Here is an 18,405-nt window from a genome sequence, read left to right on the forward strand (position 1 = left end):
TCATAATACAGATTCGTCTGTGCTTTTGTGGATATTTAACACACATCTTCTTTTATTATTATAGTAGGCACATCTTAACAATATGAAAATCAAGGAAAATAAAAAAGTACTCATATCACGTAGTCTTATTAATTTAATTCGAAATTACGACTATCGTAAACAAACAAAAGCTACTCATTCTAACCAAGGACTTCTTGCATGAAAATATCTTCATGAAGATAATATACCTACTGGTAACATTGTTTTTACATTCACATGCTTAATGTTTTTCTCTCGAGAAAAATCTATTTACCCATCATTCCTCTGAAGTATCTCTCTTAATGTCTTTAGGGGTAATGCTGATATAACCGGGGTACATGAGTATAACTCCCATTTTTTTCCAGGGAAGTGGGAAAATGGATTTATCGCCGGTTCCGCGCGAACAACTCTAATATCGTAAAGTGTGATTTAGCCTTTATTGTCTACGGTGAAATGAGTTTGGCGACTTAATTCCTATGGCCATCATTCAAAGCTATTTACTTATACGTTATAATAGGTTAGCCTAAAAAGCCTGTATGGTTGTATTTACATATAGAAACAATTCTAATAGCTAGGTATAAAGTTGAATGTAATAGAAATGGGAGGACCATTTTAGATAGCATTAATGTATCATCGTTTGTCCAATGTAACTTTAATATCGAAATTGCAAAAAGCCTCTTGTACATCAGTTGCTATCAGTGTAAAAGTCTGGAATATTAACCAGACATTAATCAGTAGAAAAAGCTGGATCATTTTATATTTTAATATTTATTTTAATAAATTCTGTCCAGGCTTACTTTTACAGAAGCATTCCAATGATGAAAATTACAAACACATTCTGAAGCTTACAGTTCACATTAAATACACAGCTCATTTAATTCTGTTAACGAGATAGTAATAAGCGCTTGTAATTATACAGTTAAATGCAGCGCGATAAAACCAACTAAGTGTAAATTAAATTAATTTTCTCTTTCACTAAAAGTTTGCCGGGTAAAATTGGGAACGCCAACGTCACATGGAGCGGTGGACGGAAGAGTACGAAATAAGGCCTGGTTTCCACCAATGCGGAGACGAAAGATGTGTGGCGAAGCTGGTAGGCTATTGCCACAAAGCGGAGCGGAAAAAAACGGAGAAGAGCGTAGCGGTGCGGAGACGAGAAGAGATGTGTGAGCTGTGCGTAGCTGTCAGCTTTCAGTCTATTGCTATCTATGAAACAACGCACCGCTCCGCACATCTCCGCACTTTATTTTTTTTATTCACAACGAGGAAGCTCTTGGCCTGTATCTCACTGTTACTGTGTACTGTGCTGCTCTTCTCCGAACCGTGTCACACCGCGCGCCGCTGTTAAATTCTAAAGAAAAACAAGTGCGCCCGACACTTCTCCACTCGATTCGTTCCGTTCCGTTGCAGCCAAATGACGTCCACTGCTGGACAAAGGCCTCCTCCAAGGTTTTCCACAATGCACGGTCCTGCGCTGGCTCTTCCCGCGACCTTTACCAGATCGTCGGTCCACCTAGTAGGAGGCCTGCCCACGCTACGTCTTCCAGCCCGTGGTCGCCACTCGAGAACTTTTCTGCCCCAACGGCCATCGTCTCTACGAGCTATGTGTGCTCCACTCGATCCATTTCGACCGAAAGGGAGCGGAGTGGAGATGTTCAAATAATGGAATCTGGTTGGTTATTCAAAAAATTTCTGCTCCGCTCTGCACTGCTCTGCCCTGGTGGAAACCGAGCCTAAAACTGAAGATTGGTGTCTGGCGCTCGCTTGGTATACAGGGTATACACTTTCAGAACTCGATTAAAGTTATTTATTTTTACAGCGGAAAAGAAGTGCAGAAGAAAAGTATGATCTTACGGTTGTCTGGCCAGGTAGTTCTTGTGTCGGATGACAGCTTTAGCTACGGTAGATGATTTGAATCCAGAATTTTATATCGAGAGTGTTAGAAAAAAAAACTATTTTTTTCGTTTTCGTGCTAACACGTTTCCACTAACATTATAAAGAGGATGGATTTGATTGCTATAAGTTTGTATTGAATATCGGAAACTACTGGACCGATTTGATTCTTTCACCGTTGGAATCCTATAGATACTATTTCTGATGTCATGTTTTCCAGGTCAGCTAAAAGTAGAGTTTAGGTCTAGATGTAAGTGTGACAATCGGAACTATTCTAGGAAGATACAAAAAATAAAACCCATATTTGAAATTAAAAAAAAATAGAAGAAAAATATTATGTATGCCAGTATTTATCTGCTTACTATCCTTATTAATTTTGGTAATAAAAAACATTGTTGTTTTATTGCAACAACATCTACAATTGGAACAAAAACTACATTGTACGAACGTAACAGTGTTCGGGAAACTTTTGAGGTCTGCCCTAGTTACGACCGTGTCGTCTCTACAATGGTCAGGGTTGTCACTTTCATGCTGCTGTAGCTGGATAGTTCAGGGGTGTCACAGTCGTCAAGCGCTTTGCTTAGCCGGCGTGACGACGAAGGTATAAAATATCCTAGATGTGCTCGCCACAAGACTGGAAATGTACCAAAATAACATTTATTTCTTTTTAGTGAGATGGCTTTATTTTCTTAAACCAGTTTTTCAAATTCAGCCCAAGTAAGCAATGTAAATAACGGTTTGTTTTTTATGTTCACAAACTATAGTGCACTCACAGATTTTTGTAATTTGTGCCATTAATCTTTCTACGATTTTAACCATTCTTTACCTACTTCCTTCTGTCACTTCTGTGTATATTGGCAATACCGGCAGCTCTAGCGAGAGTCTCCATGTCACTTCCAGGCATTTCTCTATATCTTCGCCTGGCATCTCTTTGCTTATTGTTGAATAGAAAATGAAACTCGGATCTCCTTTGAGCAAGTTGCATTGCAACTTTCCGCGTTGGGTGATATCATCTTGTATTAGCCAAGGAACGACCTAGATTTGTTATACCTAGGTACATTTTAGCACGTTATGTGGTTGTATTAAAGCTGATTTTGCAACAAAATGTAAAGGCGTCGAGTGTAATAAAATCTAGTTAAGTTATGGAAATTTTCAGTCAGCAAATATTAAATTAAAGTAATGAGCTTTGCTGTTTGAAATAGCTTGCAAAATTTTAAATTATAATTTTACAACTAAAATGTTCTTAGAGGTTCTTTAGATGCGATCTGGGGGCACGGCAGTGCCCCCGCCAAATCGAGCAAAAAATTTAAAACTATTCATGAATAATTTAGTTTTGACGACTACGTAGATAGAATCACTCACGATTACTTAGTAAAATTTCGAGAGAAAATGGATTCCTAAAAATTTACTAAATGGATTCCTAAATTGGTAGAGTTGAAATGAATAATCCAAATAACAATTCACAGAAGAAATGTAGATCATATCATAGCGAAATTGCTTTAAACCATAATTAATATAGCTATAATAACACAGTATTGATAAAATCTTGGTAATATAACATTGCTAAAATTGTAAACAACTCATATAATATCTCTTTGAAATTGGTCCATTTATATGTGAGATACGATACGATACTCGTAGGCGTCAACACAACACCCGACATCTTTCAATGCCGAAGGCTAAAATATATCAGTAATAAAACGCTTATACTACTTTCAATATCACCCTTTCAGCCTGTATTTTATGTAGAACTAAAGCCATATAAAATAGAGATACGAGAACAAAAGAAATGTATGCCGGTACATCTCTCAATGACCGATGCGACGACCATAAAGCATCCATTTGCCATTTTTACGCTCCAATATTATCCCGGCTTTGCCAATCGAAAATAAGGAAAAAGATTTATTGAATGTAGTTACAATGAGACGGGGTTAGGCAGCTTTCGATTATGCCATGGCCATTGAAATAATAATAATGGAGCTCCCAAATACAAAGAACTATACTACTGCACCGATACGGCAAGGTCAAAGCCGAAATCACAGGACTGTAACTAAAATATTGAAAGATTTCTTGACGCGGAATACCTTTTCTGCCGGATCTTATTTTTATTACTTGGCTGTTTCTACACTTGACCAAACAAGAGACATTCCTTATTATTCCATGAAAAAATCTTTATCCTAAAAAATATTCCCGTTGAAAATTTCCAAATTATGTTCCATAGAAAAAGGGGAATGTTCCGAGAAACTTTTTCAATTTTTCTCTTCTTAAGAACTTTTCTCAGATTTCCAATCTTTATCACGTTTTTCGCTTAAAAAGCGATAGAAGCGATTTTGACACAAGTTCACTTCAGTAAATAATCATCACTAAAATCATTAGGGTCATCAAATACGTCTAATTTATGGTGAGTCAGCGGTTGCTACGCGGTCTTTTCCTTTCTTTCAAATCTTAAATCAGTATTCTGTCAACTAGACTGATAGTATGTATTTGACCATTCTTTAAACTGGATTCACAATATCTTTAAAAGCATTGGCATTGGAGGATATTCTTACAAATAAACATACGATTAATGGTAATGTGGTCTACAAGACCTGTCATAAATACTGCACGATAATAATTTCTCCTTGCAACTGTGAAACTATTTGCAATGGACGATTTGGCCATCTTTTGGACAATATACAACCGAACTTTCAATGTTTCTTTTGAAATGGACATTATACGGCCATAAGAGTGTATTGAAAATATTCGATTCTCGACAGCAGTGACATTTATTACTGAAAGAATCTAGAGAAAATAAAGAAAGAAATATTCTTTCTTTATTAAAACCACTCTACGCATATTCTTGTGTAATTTATCGTTAGCACTATCTTTTGGGAGATACTTTTTTCCAGCAGTCACCGTCATTTCGCTGAAAAGAACGAACTACTTACTACTACTACTACTACTACCATATTATATTGACTATACTGATATAACTACATATTGATATACAATGTATAAATACAATGATTATACATTGTACGACAGAAATGCAGTGAATATAAAACATCTGTGTAAGTAAATGAAAGTAATTTTCCAAAATATTACTCCGATTGAGTGTAATGGCAATTTTCCTTAGTAGTAAAATACAAATACAAAGAAAAAACTATGTAGCGCTTATATAGCGTAATGATAATGCTATGCAGCAAAAATTTTCCAATAAGAACTCTTATCTACATACTTCGCCGATTGAAGCGACTCATCACATACGAGCTATAACAAAATACAAAACTAACTCAGCTAGTATCGTTGCAAGATATCCTTGAAACAATGGAATCTAAATGCATATTTATAAACGTCGGAGTAGCAGTGCACTTTGCTCCCATACGTCATTGCATTAATAAAACATCCGACTGATGAATGTGTCGTGCAAAGGAAAATTGCGGGTTGTATGGGTTTACAAGGGTAATTAGAAACAACCTAGACAAGCCGGACTGATCATTTGATGGCCCAACAGTTTAGTAGCTGCTTGAGCCGTGAACTGTCTTGAACACAATGTTTTTCTGGTTCAAACTTATTGCTAGACAGTTCTTAGATTCGGTAACATCGCATTACTTACATGCGAAGTAGTTACTCTGTTACTCAATTTGTATCATCGACAGATATGACGAGATTTGTAAACTTTTTGTTAAATTAAGAGGAGTTCCCGGTTAAGGATTAGGTAGATACTTACGCACAGCGTAGCGTCTTATTTCGTTATAATACACGCTATTTAGCTGCAAAAATGTTATAGTCTGACGTTATTTTCCACTGTGGTTAAGTCGTTTTCAATATTTAATTAAATATAAAACAAATATTCTCTGTAAAATGAATTTAGTGGCTTTGTGTACTTTTACTTAACACTTTTACACTATACATTTCTTTATTATTATCCGACTGCGCCAGAAGGAGGGTAATATTTTTTCTGTAATTGCTCACTTGTGTTAATTACCTCAAATTGCACATTATACTCAAAGTAAACGAGCACAAAACACTTTTACTATGCGTTTCTTTATCGCAAGGTTAATAGTTCAATGATAAGTCGGCACATAGCCGTGACCTTGCATACAGAAACAATACGTATCAAACACATGTACTGATAATGTATGTAAAGTAATACGGCGCACTAGATTACTGTGGTATTGGGTCACATTTTAACATTTCGTCACACAAGGGGTCGACTGAATTCCATTTGGTTGAAACTGAAATTATCGGTTATTAATGTCGAAAATTTATGAAATAAAAGCTTGTATGCACTTCGAACCACAGAATTGAATTAATTAAACAGTAATTGTTATAAATGTACTAATTTAATTGAAATGATGAGCGCCTACATGAGCGTCGAAACATAAAATCATAAATAACGCAATTCAATACTAATTTTCTTTCCATTTAAATCTTTTCCTAGAAAACGAACTAAAATCGTGCTTACTACAGAACTAACACGTGGCGAGTAAAATATTCGTCCGAATTTGAAGTCCAGTTGAAAAATCCATTGTAATGTTTGCGTTCCGAATAATACCTACTGCAAATACGCTTTTAAAACAATCAATGGAACTTAAATAAAGGGCATTAATATTTCTGTCGCACGCGTGATGTTTTTTCAAACACGGCTTGCTCTGCCGGTCTACATCTGGCTCGTGCCTTCTAAAAATAGTTGCCTTGAACAGCGCCGCGATAACGAGTGGCGCACGTAATGCACGTAACACTAAGGATCCTTTCACATTCTATGCACTTGCAAGATGTACATGTTCTTTATGATAATAAGTAGGTACTAGCTTTCCGCCCGCGGCTTCGCCCGCGTCGAATTTTGTCTGTCACAGAAAAACCTTATTGCGCGCGTCCCTGTTTCAAAAACCGGGTAAAAACCGGATAAAAACTATCCTATTTCCATTTCGCATATCTCTATGCCAAATTTCATCATAATCGGTTCAGTAGTTTAGGCGTGAAAGCAAGACAGACAGACTCGAGTTACTTTCGCATTTATAATATTAGTATAGATAGATAAATATAGATAGTAAGAGGAAAGACATTGGTATGCATGGCATGCAAATACAAACTCCTGCGTTGGACATGACCATTTTTCAGTTAATACCCAATGTATTTGATACAGAAGATTTTCGGTATTAAAAAAGGCCGCGATAACGAGTGGCGCACGTAAATGCACGTAACACTAAGGATCCTTTCACTTGCAGTTGCAAGAAGTATAAATGTTTTTCATGATAATAAGGTAAGAGGAACGTAGGTTTGTATGGCTTGGAAATAGAAAGAAACTCTGCATTGTACTGGACTTTAGACAAACCTTAGTAGATTAGTAATGCATTTTCACGCCTTGCTCCAACATGGATTTAGATAAATTAAAATAAGTGCGGGCGGGAGGCAGTGGTTGTAAGGCACCGCTCCCGTGCCCGGGATATGCGGTCAGGAAGGGAACTAACTCCCTAGTGAGCCTAGAGTCCCTATTCCCTAAGACACTAAGTCCCTAGAGCCCTAGCCCTGCCTAACAATAGATACTTAGACATAATAAGGTGTGATAGGAAGGAAGCTGTGCCCAGGTCGCCCAGGGCAGCAGCGTTAGGACGGCAGGTAGGCGGCGGAGACCCGCTGCCAGCCCGGCAGACTCACCGGACTGATCATAGCGACGGCTAAGGGTGTCTTGGCCGCAGCGGGGGGAAATGAGACACAACGACGGACGGTTGATATCTGTTTATTGTTATGATTCTATTGCTATTTATACATAAGTTATTTACTGTATACATTCAAAGGTATTTGTTAGTGTGCCGTCGGTGTAGAGTGCCGACGGTGCACGTTGAGGGTTCATGGGTCGCCCGGCGGTCGATGCTGACGGTGCAGCAGGATGTACGATCGTGCTCGTACATATTGGCACCTCGCAGAAGAAGAAGGCGCGGAGGATGCTGCACGTGGCTGCCCTGCTGCCCGATGACCGTAGACCAACAAAAGTACAAACCACGATAAAAAATTCAAATTCGATTTCGATTTAAGAAAAAACTAATGGTGATAATGGATTGCCAATGATCTTAAAAATATCTCTACTTTCTCTTCTTTCCAATGACATATCACACGTAGTAATTAGATATTGAAATTTATTAAAAATTCAAAGTTTATGAAAGAAAATGGAGTAATTTACGAAAATTATCCATACAAAGTTTCTTCAAACAACTCATATTTTCTGCTATACTCCTTTTCATAACTATTTTCGTGTTTTTTTTAAATGAATTTAAAAATAATAATCACATTATAAAGAAAAAAAAATTAAAAAAATTTCAAAATCAACTTTGTATGGATAATTTTTGTATTATTACTCCATTTTCTTCCATAAACTTTGAATTTTTGATAAATTTTAATATCCAATTACAACGTGTGATATATCATTGGAAAGAAGAGAAGCTGGAGATATTTTTGAGATTATTGGCAATCCATTATCACCATTAATTTTTGTTTCAATCGAATTTGAAGTAGAATTTTTTATCGTGGTTTGTACTTTTGTTGAACTTTGGCGGCTCGTAACTAGCTATTCAATCATTATCTGGATCAGAAATTTATTTTATTTGAATAAAGACATATTCGATATTAATATCAAATAAAAAAAACTGTAGAAATCACGCGAGAAAAAAAATTGAAGCAGTTTTTAGGTCAAATTTCGGAAAAATCTGAAAAAAGTATAAAAATTGACATATCTCCTAAACTATAAAACTTTAGCCATAGAAAGTAAGGTTCAATAATTAGCAAATGACCTCCTCTATACGCCTATTAGCTATGGCGGGTTCAGTTCCAGTCACCCTGTATAGACAAACCAAGACTGGTAAATTAGATGCACCATAGCTCCTTATGGTGGTTGAACGTCATATTCCATAACTTCAGCTTTATAATATTAGTATAGATTATTTATTTATAATATCATTGCCAAGTGGCAGTGGGCGGGGCAAATAGCTCGTAGAGACGATGGCCGTTGGGGCAGAAAAGTCCTCGAGTGGCTAGATGACGCCACAAGTAGATCACATAAGTCCAGGCCCCTGCCCTAAGTGCACAGCGGCACTGTCCTACAGGTCACGAATAGCTTGTATAGTCGTTTTCACCTAAGATGATCAATATGTCACTTCAAGGTTATCCATATTACGCATACTACATTAGCAGAATATTTTTGAAAAAATACTCTGCAAATGTAGTAAGCGTAATATGGATAACATTGATGTGACATATTGATCATCTTAGGTGAAAAAGACCAAATTGATCACGAAATCACTAGATAACGCCATAACTTACTAATTTTCTATCGTTAGCCTATTCAAAGTGTAACCTGATCGTAACGTAAAAGTCCATAAATCGTAAAAGCTCAGTAATCTTAATGCATGAAGTAGTCATAAGCTACTAGCTTAGCTAGAATCTGCATTGCGCTGGCGCAAGTCAACTTTTAGACTTGGACCCGATATGATTGACCATTGTGATTCTCGGTATACATGTTAGATGTAGTAATATAATTAAAATAATTACCATTACATAAAGTAAATGTAGAGGCACCCCTAGACATAGACCGTTGTTCGTAGAAAAGGGGGAACATAAACAATATTATTTTCCCCCTTTGTCTCCCTTCAGATTTTAGAAGTGGGTGTAATGAGCGAGATCAATATACACATTTTGTCTCACGTTACATTTCTGGTGGGTGTAATGAGTGGGGGTAGATAATAGGGGAAAGGGGGAGAGGGGGGGGGGGGCACTGCGGATGTTTCCCCTCATTATCCTGCGCATGCCCGTTAAAAATGCCGCATTGCGATCGATAACTACCCTTCATGTAATCACGTAGGCCTTACAAAGGGATTACATAACGATTATTTATAATTATGGCATTTCCAAATAAATTAATGATTCTCATTTTGATGCACATTCTTATTCACATGTGTATCACATAAATATTACATTTCTGAAGGGTAATTTAAGATGTACATAACTACACATCATGTAATTCGTAAAGTTTATGCAGCAATGTTAATCTAGGGGTATTTACAAGAGTATTCAGTATAGTAATCAGTAGGACATTGAAATGAAATGGGTAATGATACGCATACATTGCAGACCAAGGTGATTGAGACAACCAATAAGATACGTAAGTTCTCTTAGGATATATGCATATAGATTTCATTTCAAATCACTACATATTTATAAAACAAGTCGCTTTCCTGTCTGTCTGTCCTTATGTATGCTTAGATATTTAAAACTACGTAACGGATTTTATGCGGTTTTTTAAATAGACAGAGTAATTCAAGAGGAAGGTTTTTAAGTTTCGTACCTGTGCGAAGCAGAGGCGGGTCGTTAGATTTAAACAACTAACTTCAGGTAGCGTTTCATCTCACGCCCCGCTGTCAGGTAGCCCTAATGAAGCTTTTTTTGGCAGCCCTTGTCTCGAAGGTGGATTATAAGTCGAAGGTGGGAGGAAAACGGGCGTTTCTAGAAAACTATTGACGTCATTAATTATAATCTTTCCTGCCGTAATATGGGATAATATTTCTCATTCGAGGAGTGATCGCAGGTCGGACCAGCCGACTGGAAGACTGCTCCGGTTCTAATGTCTTGCTCTATCTCTTGAGACTAGCTTTAAACTATCAGTCTGTTTTTTGTCGTTACAGTATAAAGTGATAAATTAAATTAAATTCATTCTATTTCCATCTAACGTAGATTCTCTTTAAAATATGACGGTGCGGTGCAAAGACAACGGCCAAAGGTACGTACTTTCTAATTAATACTTGCAAGCATACTATTGGGTAGTTGACTATGATGCCGTTTGCCAATAATTCCAAGCCATACTTCTCTAAAATACTTTTTCATGGCCTGAAAAAACCTTCTTTTTATGATTTATTAGTTTTTATGTATATTATACTAAAGTAACTCGTCTGTTCTTTCCCTGACTAAACTACTGTGGTATGCAAATCGTACAATTTAAGTGTTGTGGAGATATTTTTTAAAGCAGCAGCAATCAGGTCGATAATATTACTCCCTAGCTGTCGATCCCAATGCTAACCCAAAGGCCATACCGAATATTTGGAAGAATCGCGTGACAGCTCATAAAAAGTGATCATTGGTAGTGGTGTCAACTTTCGTATATGATTGAATCTTTACAAAAAATAGTAAGTAGCTCTCTTTTCTCTCTGTGGTATCACAACAAGTTTGTCCTGAGGAAAGTTAAACTGTTATTGGGCGCCCGAAACTAAATTGATCAGAAGAAAATAGTTCGTTAATAGGAGCAGTTCGATGTCACAGATGGACTCATTGTGCCTTATTACAAAATGTAATTTCCATAGTAAATGTTAATTTAAACTAGTGATCAACCCACGTTTAACTTTTGGGTGCTTCAGTGCAATGCGGATGACAGATGACAACAAAGAAAACTTGTAATATTACGTCGTTAAAAGGGTCAGATTGATCCCAAGAGAAAGTTAACCATTTGTAAGGCTCCATACCATATATTGCCACTATAATATGACCCTTATTTTCTTATCATAAGACTGAAAACCAATAAAAAATATATTATGTTCTGCAGAGGGTAAAACTGTGATTGGCGGATAAAATTAATTAAAAGTTTAAGTAGTATATACAGTGTGAGTCACGTTAAAGTGTACATATGAAAATAGATGAAACTAGACCTATTTTTATGGACAAAAAAAGAGGACAAAAAATTTTTAAGATTTTTTTAAAAAATTTTATAGATTTTTTTTTCTTCCAATTACTTATTGTAAAGAAAATAACTTTAAAACTAAGCGGTATATCCTGATAAAATAAAAACAGTAATAATGCTAAATAACAGGCGATACCAAAAAAATACATAAAATACACAAAAAAGGCCAACAAATAATAAAAAATGATACTTTTTGAAAAAAATATGCTTTTAAATTCGTGTTTTTTTGGTTATTTGATAAATTTCTCCAAAAAATGCCCCTATAACCGGGGTTTTTACTACTTTGTATTATTCTCTATCGTGTTACCTTCATAAAACCAAAAATCGCATGTCTCTATCCCTATCACAACATTTGCAATGATCGTTTGAACTAAGCCTCTCCGGGCGCGCTATTCAACGCTTCGTTAACAACGAAACTGAAAATGGCTCTAGATTTGTAATTTAGATAAAGACAAGTTAAATTTCAAATAAAAACAAAAGATTTCGAAGTAAAATAAGCATTTTAGTTAAAATTAAAATTTTCTCTACCTGCAGCGGAGAATAATGTTGTGGCAGGCCTTTATTCAAACGTTTATAGCAAATGTTGTGATAGGGATAGAGACATGCGATTTTTGGTTTTACAAAGATAATACGATAGAGAATAATACAAAGTAATAAAAACCACCTGTTATACGGGCATTTTTTTGAGAAATTCATCAAATAACCAAAAAAACACGAATTTAAAAGCAGATTTTTTTCAAAAAGTATAATTTTTTATTATTTTTTGGCCTTTGTGTATTTTATGTATTTTTTTAGTATTGCCTGTTATTTAGCATTATTACTGTTTTTATTTTATCAGGATATACCGCTTAGTTTAAAAGTTATTACGTTTTCTTTACAATAAGTAATTGGAAGATAAAAAATTCTATAAAAAATTTAAAAAAAATCTCAAAAAATTTTTGACCTATTTTTTGTCGATAAAAATAGGTCTAGTTTCATCTATTTTCATATGTACACTTTAACGTGACTCACACTGTATAGAGCACCGTGTGTTGTCTATGCATAAGTGCCACGGGCGCCACGTGTACAGTTTCAATAATATTGTCTTCTACAGAGGGCTAACTCTAATCAGGCCCCCAAAAAGATTAATTAAAAGATCGGGTGGTATATACCTTGAACACGGTGTATAGTTTATACATGAGCGCCAAGGGCGACACGTGAGCCATTTACAAATTAATATGCTCTAAAGAGGGCTAACTCTGATTGGGCCCCAAATAAAATTACTAAAAAAGTAAACGATATACCTTGAGTAACCAAGCGCAATCTGTTTTAACATGTTGTGACTTGTGATCTATAGAGGGCCACCAGTATATTTTTTAAACAATATCAGCAATTTAAACAAATAAATAATAAATAAACAAATATCCTTAGACATTTTACACTGCGCTTCTAGTCCCAAACTAAGCAAAGCTTGTACTATGGGTACTAGACAACGGATATAAACATACTTAAATACTTTTTTTTTGTAAATACATAGGTACTTATTATACATAGAAAACACCCAGTCCAATACAAACAAATATGTTCATGGCACACAAATGTTTGTACTGTGCGGGAATCGAACCCGCTACCTCCGGAATAGTAGTCCGTTTCAAACCACTACACCAAACGGCCGACGATTTGTAAATACAAATCCCGTTACTTCTCGGGGGAAGCTAAATATGCTTGCTGCTTGCCGTGGGCGCAATGTGTGCAACTTTCAACATATTGTCCTCTATGGCTGTGAATGGGGACGCAATAAAAATCAGAGAATTAAGTAGTAGATAAATTAATTAGAAGCTTAGATGGTATACCTTGAGCACGGTGTGTAGTCTGTGCACCTGTGCCATGGCCGGCACGTGTGTTGTTAATCACGCACTAGTCCTCTACGGATCTAATCACGGAAGAGCCCTTTGGCTAGCTGTGATTAAACTTGATTATTAGCTTAGATTAAACCAAACAACTGCACGCAAAAAGATTTATTCATCTGCTAACAACACCACTCTTGTGGCGGAGTTTTGGGCTGACACTGTATAGGTTGATGAAACTCTACTACACATTCTCACGGATTGCGGACCTTTGATGCGCAAGCGGAGCTTACACCTGGGCAAACACATCCTAAGCCCACAAGATGTAAACATACCGCCCCCCAAAATACTGCACTACCTAATGGATGCAGGACTCGGAGGCGAACTGTAAGGAAAACAGTGGCGATCACAATAGATCGGTACCGATCGCAGTGATACTGAGACTTTATAGAACTAGAATATCCGCTCAACACAAAAAAAAATGTGGTCGCTTACTATGGGCCTCATAAGAAGGCTCAAGGTCACGCAAAGGGCGATGGAGCGGGCTATGCTCGGAGTTTGAAATGAGGATTTCTGATTCGATCACGCAGGGAGATTCGCAGGAGAACTAAAGTGCCCGCCATAGCTCGCAGAAAATCAAGTGGCAGTGGGCGGGGCACATAGCTCGTAGAGACGATGGCCGTTGGGGTAGAAAAGTTCTCGAGTGGCGACCACGGGCTGGAAGACGTAGCGTGGGCAGGCCTACTACTAGGTGGACCGACGATCTGGTAAAGGTCGCGGGAAGAGCCTGGATGCGGGCAGCGCAGGACCGTGCATTGTGGAAAACCTTGGAGGAGGCCTTTGTCCAGCAGTGTACGTCATTTGGCTGAAACGAACGAAAGAACGAACGATACGACGAGAAGAAGAAAGAAGCGTAGATGGTATACCTTGAGAACGGTGTGAAGCCTGTGCACCAGCGCCATGGGCGGCACGTGCGTGGCGTGGCGCCAGTGCGCCGTGACCGACGCGCGCCACGCGTCTCGCAGCGCGGGGCCCGCGCCCGGCACCGGCGTCACGTCGCCGCGGTCGCCTTGGTCAAAAAAACTCATTTATTTTTGCCAATAGGCTTTTAAAAAGCACTTTTACACGTCCCAGTATTAACCCTACCACTGCTACGGGACAATAAATGGGCCAGTGCTGAGAAGAAGCAGCGCAAGAAACAGTTACAGTCTTTAAAATGTACAAATTATAGTCAAAAGTATTGATGCGAGCTAGGTAGTTAAACATTCCAAACTTTTTCATTAAGGTACTTTTAATATGTTCTTTAAATTTATGAATTTGTAGTATATGGTCATACACAAAATAAATATCAAAATAAAATATAATATATTTATAAAGTGTCCCAATGCCTCTGTCCAGCACTGTAAGATAGACACGAACAAACTACACTCAACATCAAATAAATCGCACCTTCCGCGACGCAAACTTTAAAGATTTTCTTCTGACACAATCATGGTGCCCCAAATACATATATTGGTGTTATTTGAAAGCCCAACAAATAAACTTGCACATTTTTTTTTATAAACAATTAACAGGTACCATAAAAATGTGACTTGAAAAAAGGCCTCACTTGGGGCTCACCTCTGGAACCAATTAGACCAATTTTTGTGGTTATAAAACCAAATAATAATCTTACGTGTCCTTTTTAAAAGATGAGGCCTCACTTGGGGCTTACCTCTGGAACCAATTAGACCAATTTTTGTGGTTATAAAAGCAAATAATGATCTCACGTGTCCTTTTTAAAAGATGAGGCCTCACTTTGGGCTCACCTCTGGGACAAATTAGACCAATTTTTGTGGTTATAAAACCAAATAATGATCTTACGTGTCCTTTTTAACAGATGGATAGCGATTAATCCCAATTTAACATTTTTATAGCTGTACGGGCGGGAGGCAGTGGTTGTAAGGCACCGCTCCCGTGCCCGGGATATGCGGTCAGGAAGGGAACTAACTCCCTAGTGAGCCTAGAGTCCCTATTCCCTAAGACACTAAGTCCCTAGAGCCCTAGCCCTGCCTAACAATAAATACTTAGACATAATAAGATGTGATAGGAAGGAAGCTGTGCCCAGGTCGCCCAGGGCAGCAGCGTTAGGACGGCAGGTAGGCGGCGGGGACCCGCTGCCAGCCCGGCAGACTCACCGGACTGATCATAGCGACGGCTAAGGGTGTCTTGGCCGCAGCGGGGGGAAATGAGACACAACGACGGACGGTTGATATCTGGTTTATTGGTATTATGTTATGCTATTTATACATGGTTTATTGTTTGTACACATTTAAAGGTCTTTGTTAGTGTGCCGTCGGTGTAGAGTGCCGACGGTGCACGCTGAGGGTTCACGGGTCGCCCGGCGGTCGATGCTGACGGTGCAGCAGGATGTACGATCGTGCTCGTACATATTGGCACCTCGCAGAAGAAGAAGGCGCGGAGGATGCTGCACGTGGTTGCCCTGCTGCCCGATGACCGTAGACCGGTGACGCCATGAGTGGTTGATGACCCAGGTGGTGGACCTCTGGTTGGCTGTCCACTTGGTGTCCACCTGGCTGGTTGATTGACCAGGCAGCTTGCGGGCCTGGCTCCTGGTGATGCCAGGATGCTCGCGGGCCTGGCGCTGGTGAGGCCTGTGGTCAGGCTGATGGTGAGCCTGGCGCTGGTGTGGCCAGGCTGGTATGGTCAGGCTGATGGTGAGCCTGGCGCTGGTTTGGCCAGGCTGCTGGTGTGGAGCCTGACGCTGGTGTGGTCAGGCTGATGGTGGGCCTGGCGCTGGTGTAGCCAGGCAGCTGGTGTGCAGCCTGGCGCTGGTGTGGCCAGGCTGATGTCCCAGTGGTTGGTCGATTATCCAGGCTGCTTGTCTCCTGGCTGTTGTCCTCTTCATTGGTGCCCTCTTGGCTTATGTTGCGCTGAACAGCATCTGCGACTTCTCGGTTACCGGTGAGACCCACTTCCGGGAGGCCGGTAACTGATCCGCTGCTGTCAGGTTGGTGATGTTCTGATGATGGTGGTAGTTGCTCAACTTGGTGGTAAATGATGGTACTTAGTAGTCGTTGGTAGGAAAAGTAGGAATTAGGATGGTAGTGAAGGACAAGTATTGGTAGTTGTGGTTGTTATAATAATAATTTCCCTCGCCTAATATTGTTAACACTGCCTAATGGTGAATTTAAGATGTTTACTTGAAAACGTAATAAATGTTTAACTTGGTATGAAGTCAATGGACTGCGAAATGCTTAGTTGCAGAAAGGTGAAACTATGCGAGAATCGCTGAATGGTAGTAATGCGCTCGCAATGTAGCAAAGTATGGTAATGTGAAAAATAAAGATTTTGTGGCAATGCACAAGCCACAGTGATAAATAAATAAAATAATGGTTAGTTGTAGCCTCTTGCTTACTACAACTTGGTAAAAATGGTTGTTTTAAGATCTGTAGCTTCTGGTTACTACCTGGTCGATCTTATTTCTTGGTTTGTAGCGTCTTGATTGCTACTGGTTTGGTAATGGTCGTAGGTTATGTAGACTGGTACGCTACATAACTTGATAATGGTAAAGTTGTTAGCTTCTTGGTCGCTAACTTAATTGGTAATGGTAAATAAATTATGTAGACTGGTTCGCTACATAACATAATGGTAAAATTGATAGCATCTTGGTTTGTTACCATTTGATAATGATAATGATGATGTTAAGACCGCGCTCAGTAAAAATGTTAATTCACGAGTTGGTCAGTTTTGCTACATTGCTCGCTAAAGGTTATAAATGGTAATTTACATTACGTAACAATAAATAATGGTAGTGAAATTAATTAATTTATAATTGATTTGGTATTGGGAGACCAAAATAAGGTCATTGTTTAGTTAAAGTTGAATATCAATAATGGTAAATGGTCAAAGAGTTAAAGCAATCGAGAAAATATGAAGTGGTTGTAAGGCACTCCATCCCGATNAGACACAACGACGCACGGTTGATATTTGTTTTATTGGTATAAACTATTGCTATTTATACATGGTTTATTGTTTGTACACATTTAAAGGTATTTGTTAGTGTGCCGTCGGTGTAGAGTGCCGACGGTGCACGCTGAGGGTTCATGGGTCGCCCGGCGGTCGATGCTGACGGTGCAGCAGGATGTACGATCGTGCTCGTACATATTGGCACCTCGCAGAAGAAGAAGGCGCGGAGGATGCTGCACGTGGCTGCCCTGCTGCCCGATGACCGTAGACCAGTGACTCCATGTGTAGTTGATGACCCAGGTGGTGGACCTCTGGTTGGCTGTCCACTTGGTGTCCACCTGGCTGGTTGATTGACCAGGCAGTTCGCGGGCCTGGCTCCTGGTGATGCCAGGATGCTCGCGGGCCTGGCGCTGGTGAGGCCTGGCACTGGTGTGGCCAAGGCTGCTGATGTGGCCTGGCATTGGTGTTGCCTAGGCTGATGGTGGGCCTGGCGCTGGTGTGGCCATGCTGGTGTGGTCAGGCTAATGGTGGGCCTGGCGCTGGTGTGGCCAGGCTGATGGTGGGCCTGGCGCTGGTGTGGCCAGGCTGGTATGGTCAGGCTGATGGTGGGCCTGGCGCTGGTGTGGCCAGGCTGGTGTGTTCAGACTGATGGTGGGCCTGGCGCTGGTGTGGCCAGGCTGGTATGGTCAGGCTGATGGTGAGCCTGGCGCTGGTGTAGCCAGGCAGCTGGTGTGGAGCCCAGCGCTGGTGTGGCCAGGCTGTTGGTGAGCCTGGCGCTGGTTTGGCCAGGCTGCTGGTGTGGAGCCTGACGCTGGTGTGGTTAGGCTGATGGTTGGACTTAGTGTCTTNAATAGCCATAAAAGTTGGCTCAAGCGTAACTACCTATTTTTTGAAGAAATGACTCTGGATCCTTCTAAAAACACATTTTTGGGGTAAAAACCTTTCCTTTAAAGCAATGAAGTTTAGAACTAGGCTTTCAAATGGACCCAATGTTGG

At 39.3% G+C, this 18,405-nt stretch overlaps 2 protein-coding genes across 2 annotated transcripts in view; both read right to left on the reverse strand.

Moving 5' to 3' along the window:
* Positions 1 to 13,526: 13,526 nt before the first annotated feature.
* LOC114353605 (protein furry-like) overlaps positions 13,527 to 18,405 on the reverse strand; it is a 70,866-nt gene continuing 65,987 nt past the window's right edge. The window contains exons 19-20 of the mRNA XM_028305666.1: positions 14,367 to 14,509; positions 13,527 to 13,553 (exon numbers count right to left, since the gene is read on the reverse strand). Coding sequence (XP_028161467.1) covers positions 13,527 to 13,553; positions 14,367 to 14,509 — 170 coding nt within the window. The remainder of the gene's footprint in view (positions 13,554 to 14,366; positions 14,510 to 18,405) is intronic.
* Positions 15,633 to 17,885, reverse strand: LOC114353607 (uncharacterized). Its single transcript, XM_028305668.1, has 2 exons — positions 17,830 to 17,885; positions 15,633 to 16,094 (listed from the first exon to the last, which is right to left on the reverse strand). The coding sequence occupies exons 1-2, from the start codon at positions 17,868 to 17,870 to the stop codon at positions 15,752 to 15,754; spliced, it is 384 nt and encodes a 127-aa protein (XP_028161469.1). The 5' UTR covers positions 17,871 to 17,885; the 3' UTR covers positions 15,633 to 15,751.

The sequence above is a fragment of the Ostrinia furnacalis genome, unplaced genomic scaffold (assembly GCF_004193835.3).
Source record: "Ostrinia furnacalis isolate ACB-3 unplaced genomic scaffold, ASM419383v2 OfSCF1745, whole genome shotgun sequence".
Taxonomy (NCBI): Eukaryota; Metazoa; Arthropoda; class Insecta; order Lepidoptera; family Crambidae; genus Ostrinia; species Ostrinia furnacalis.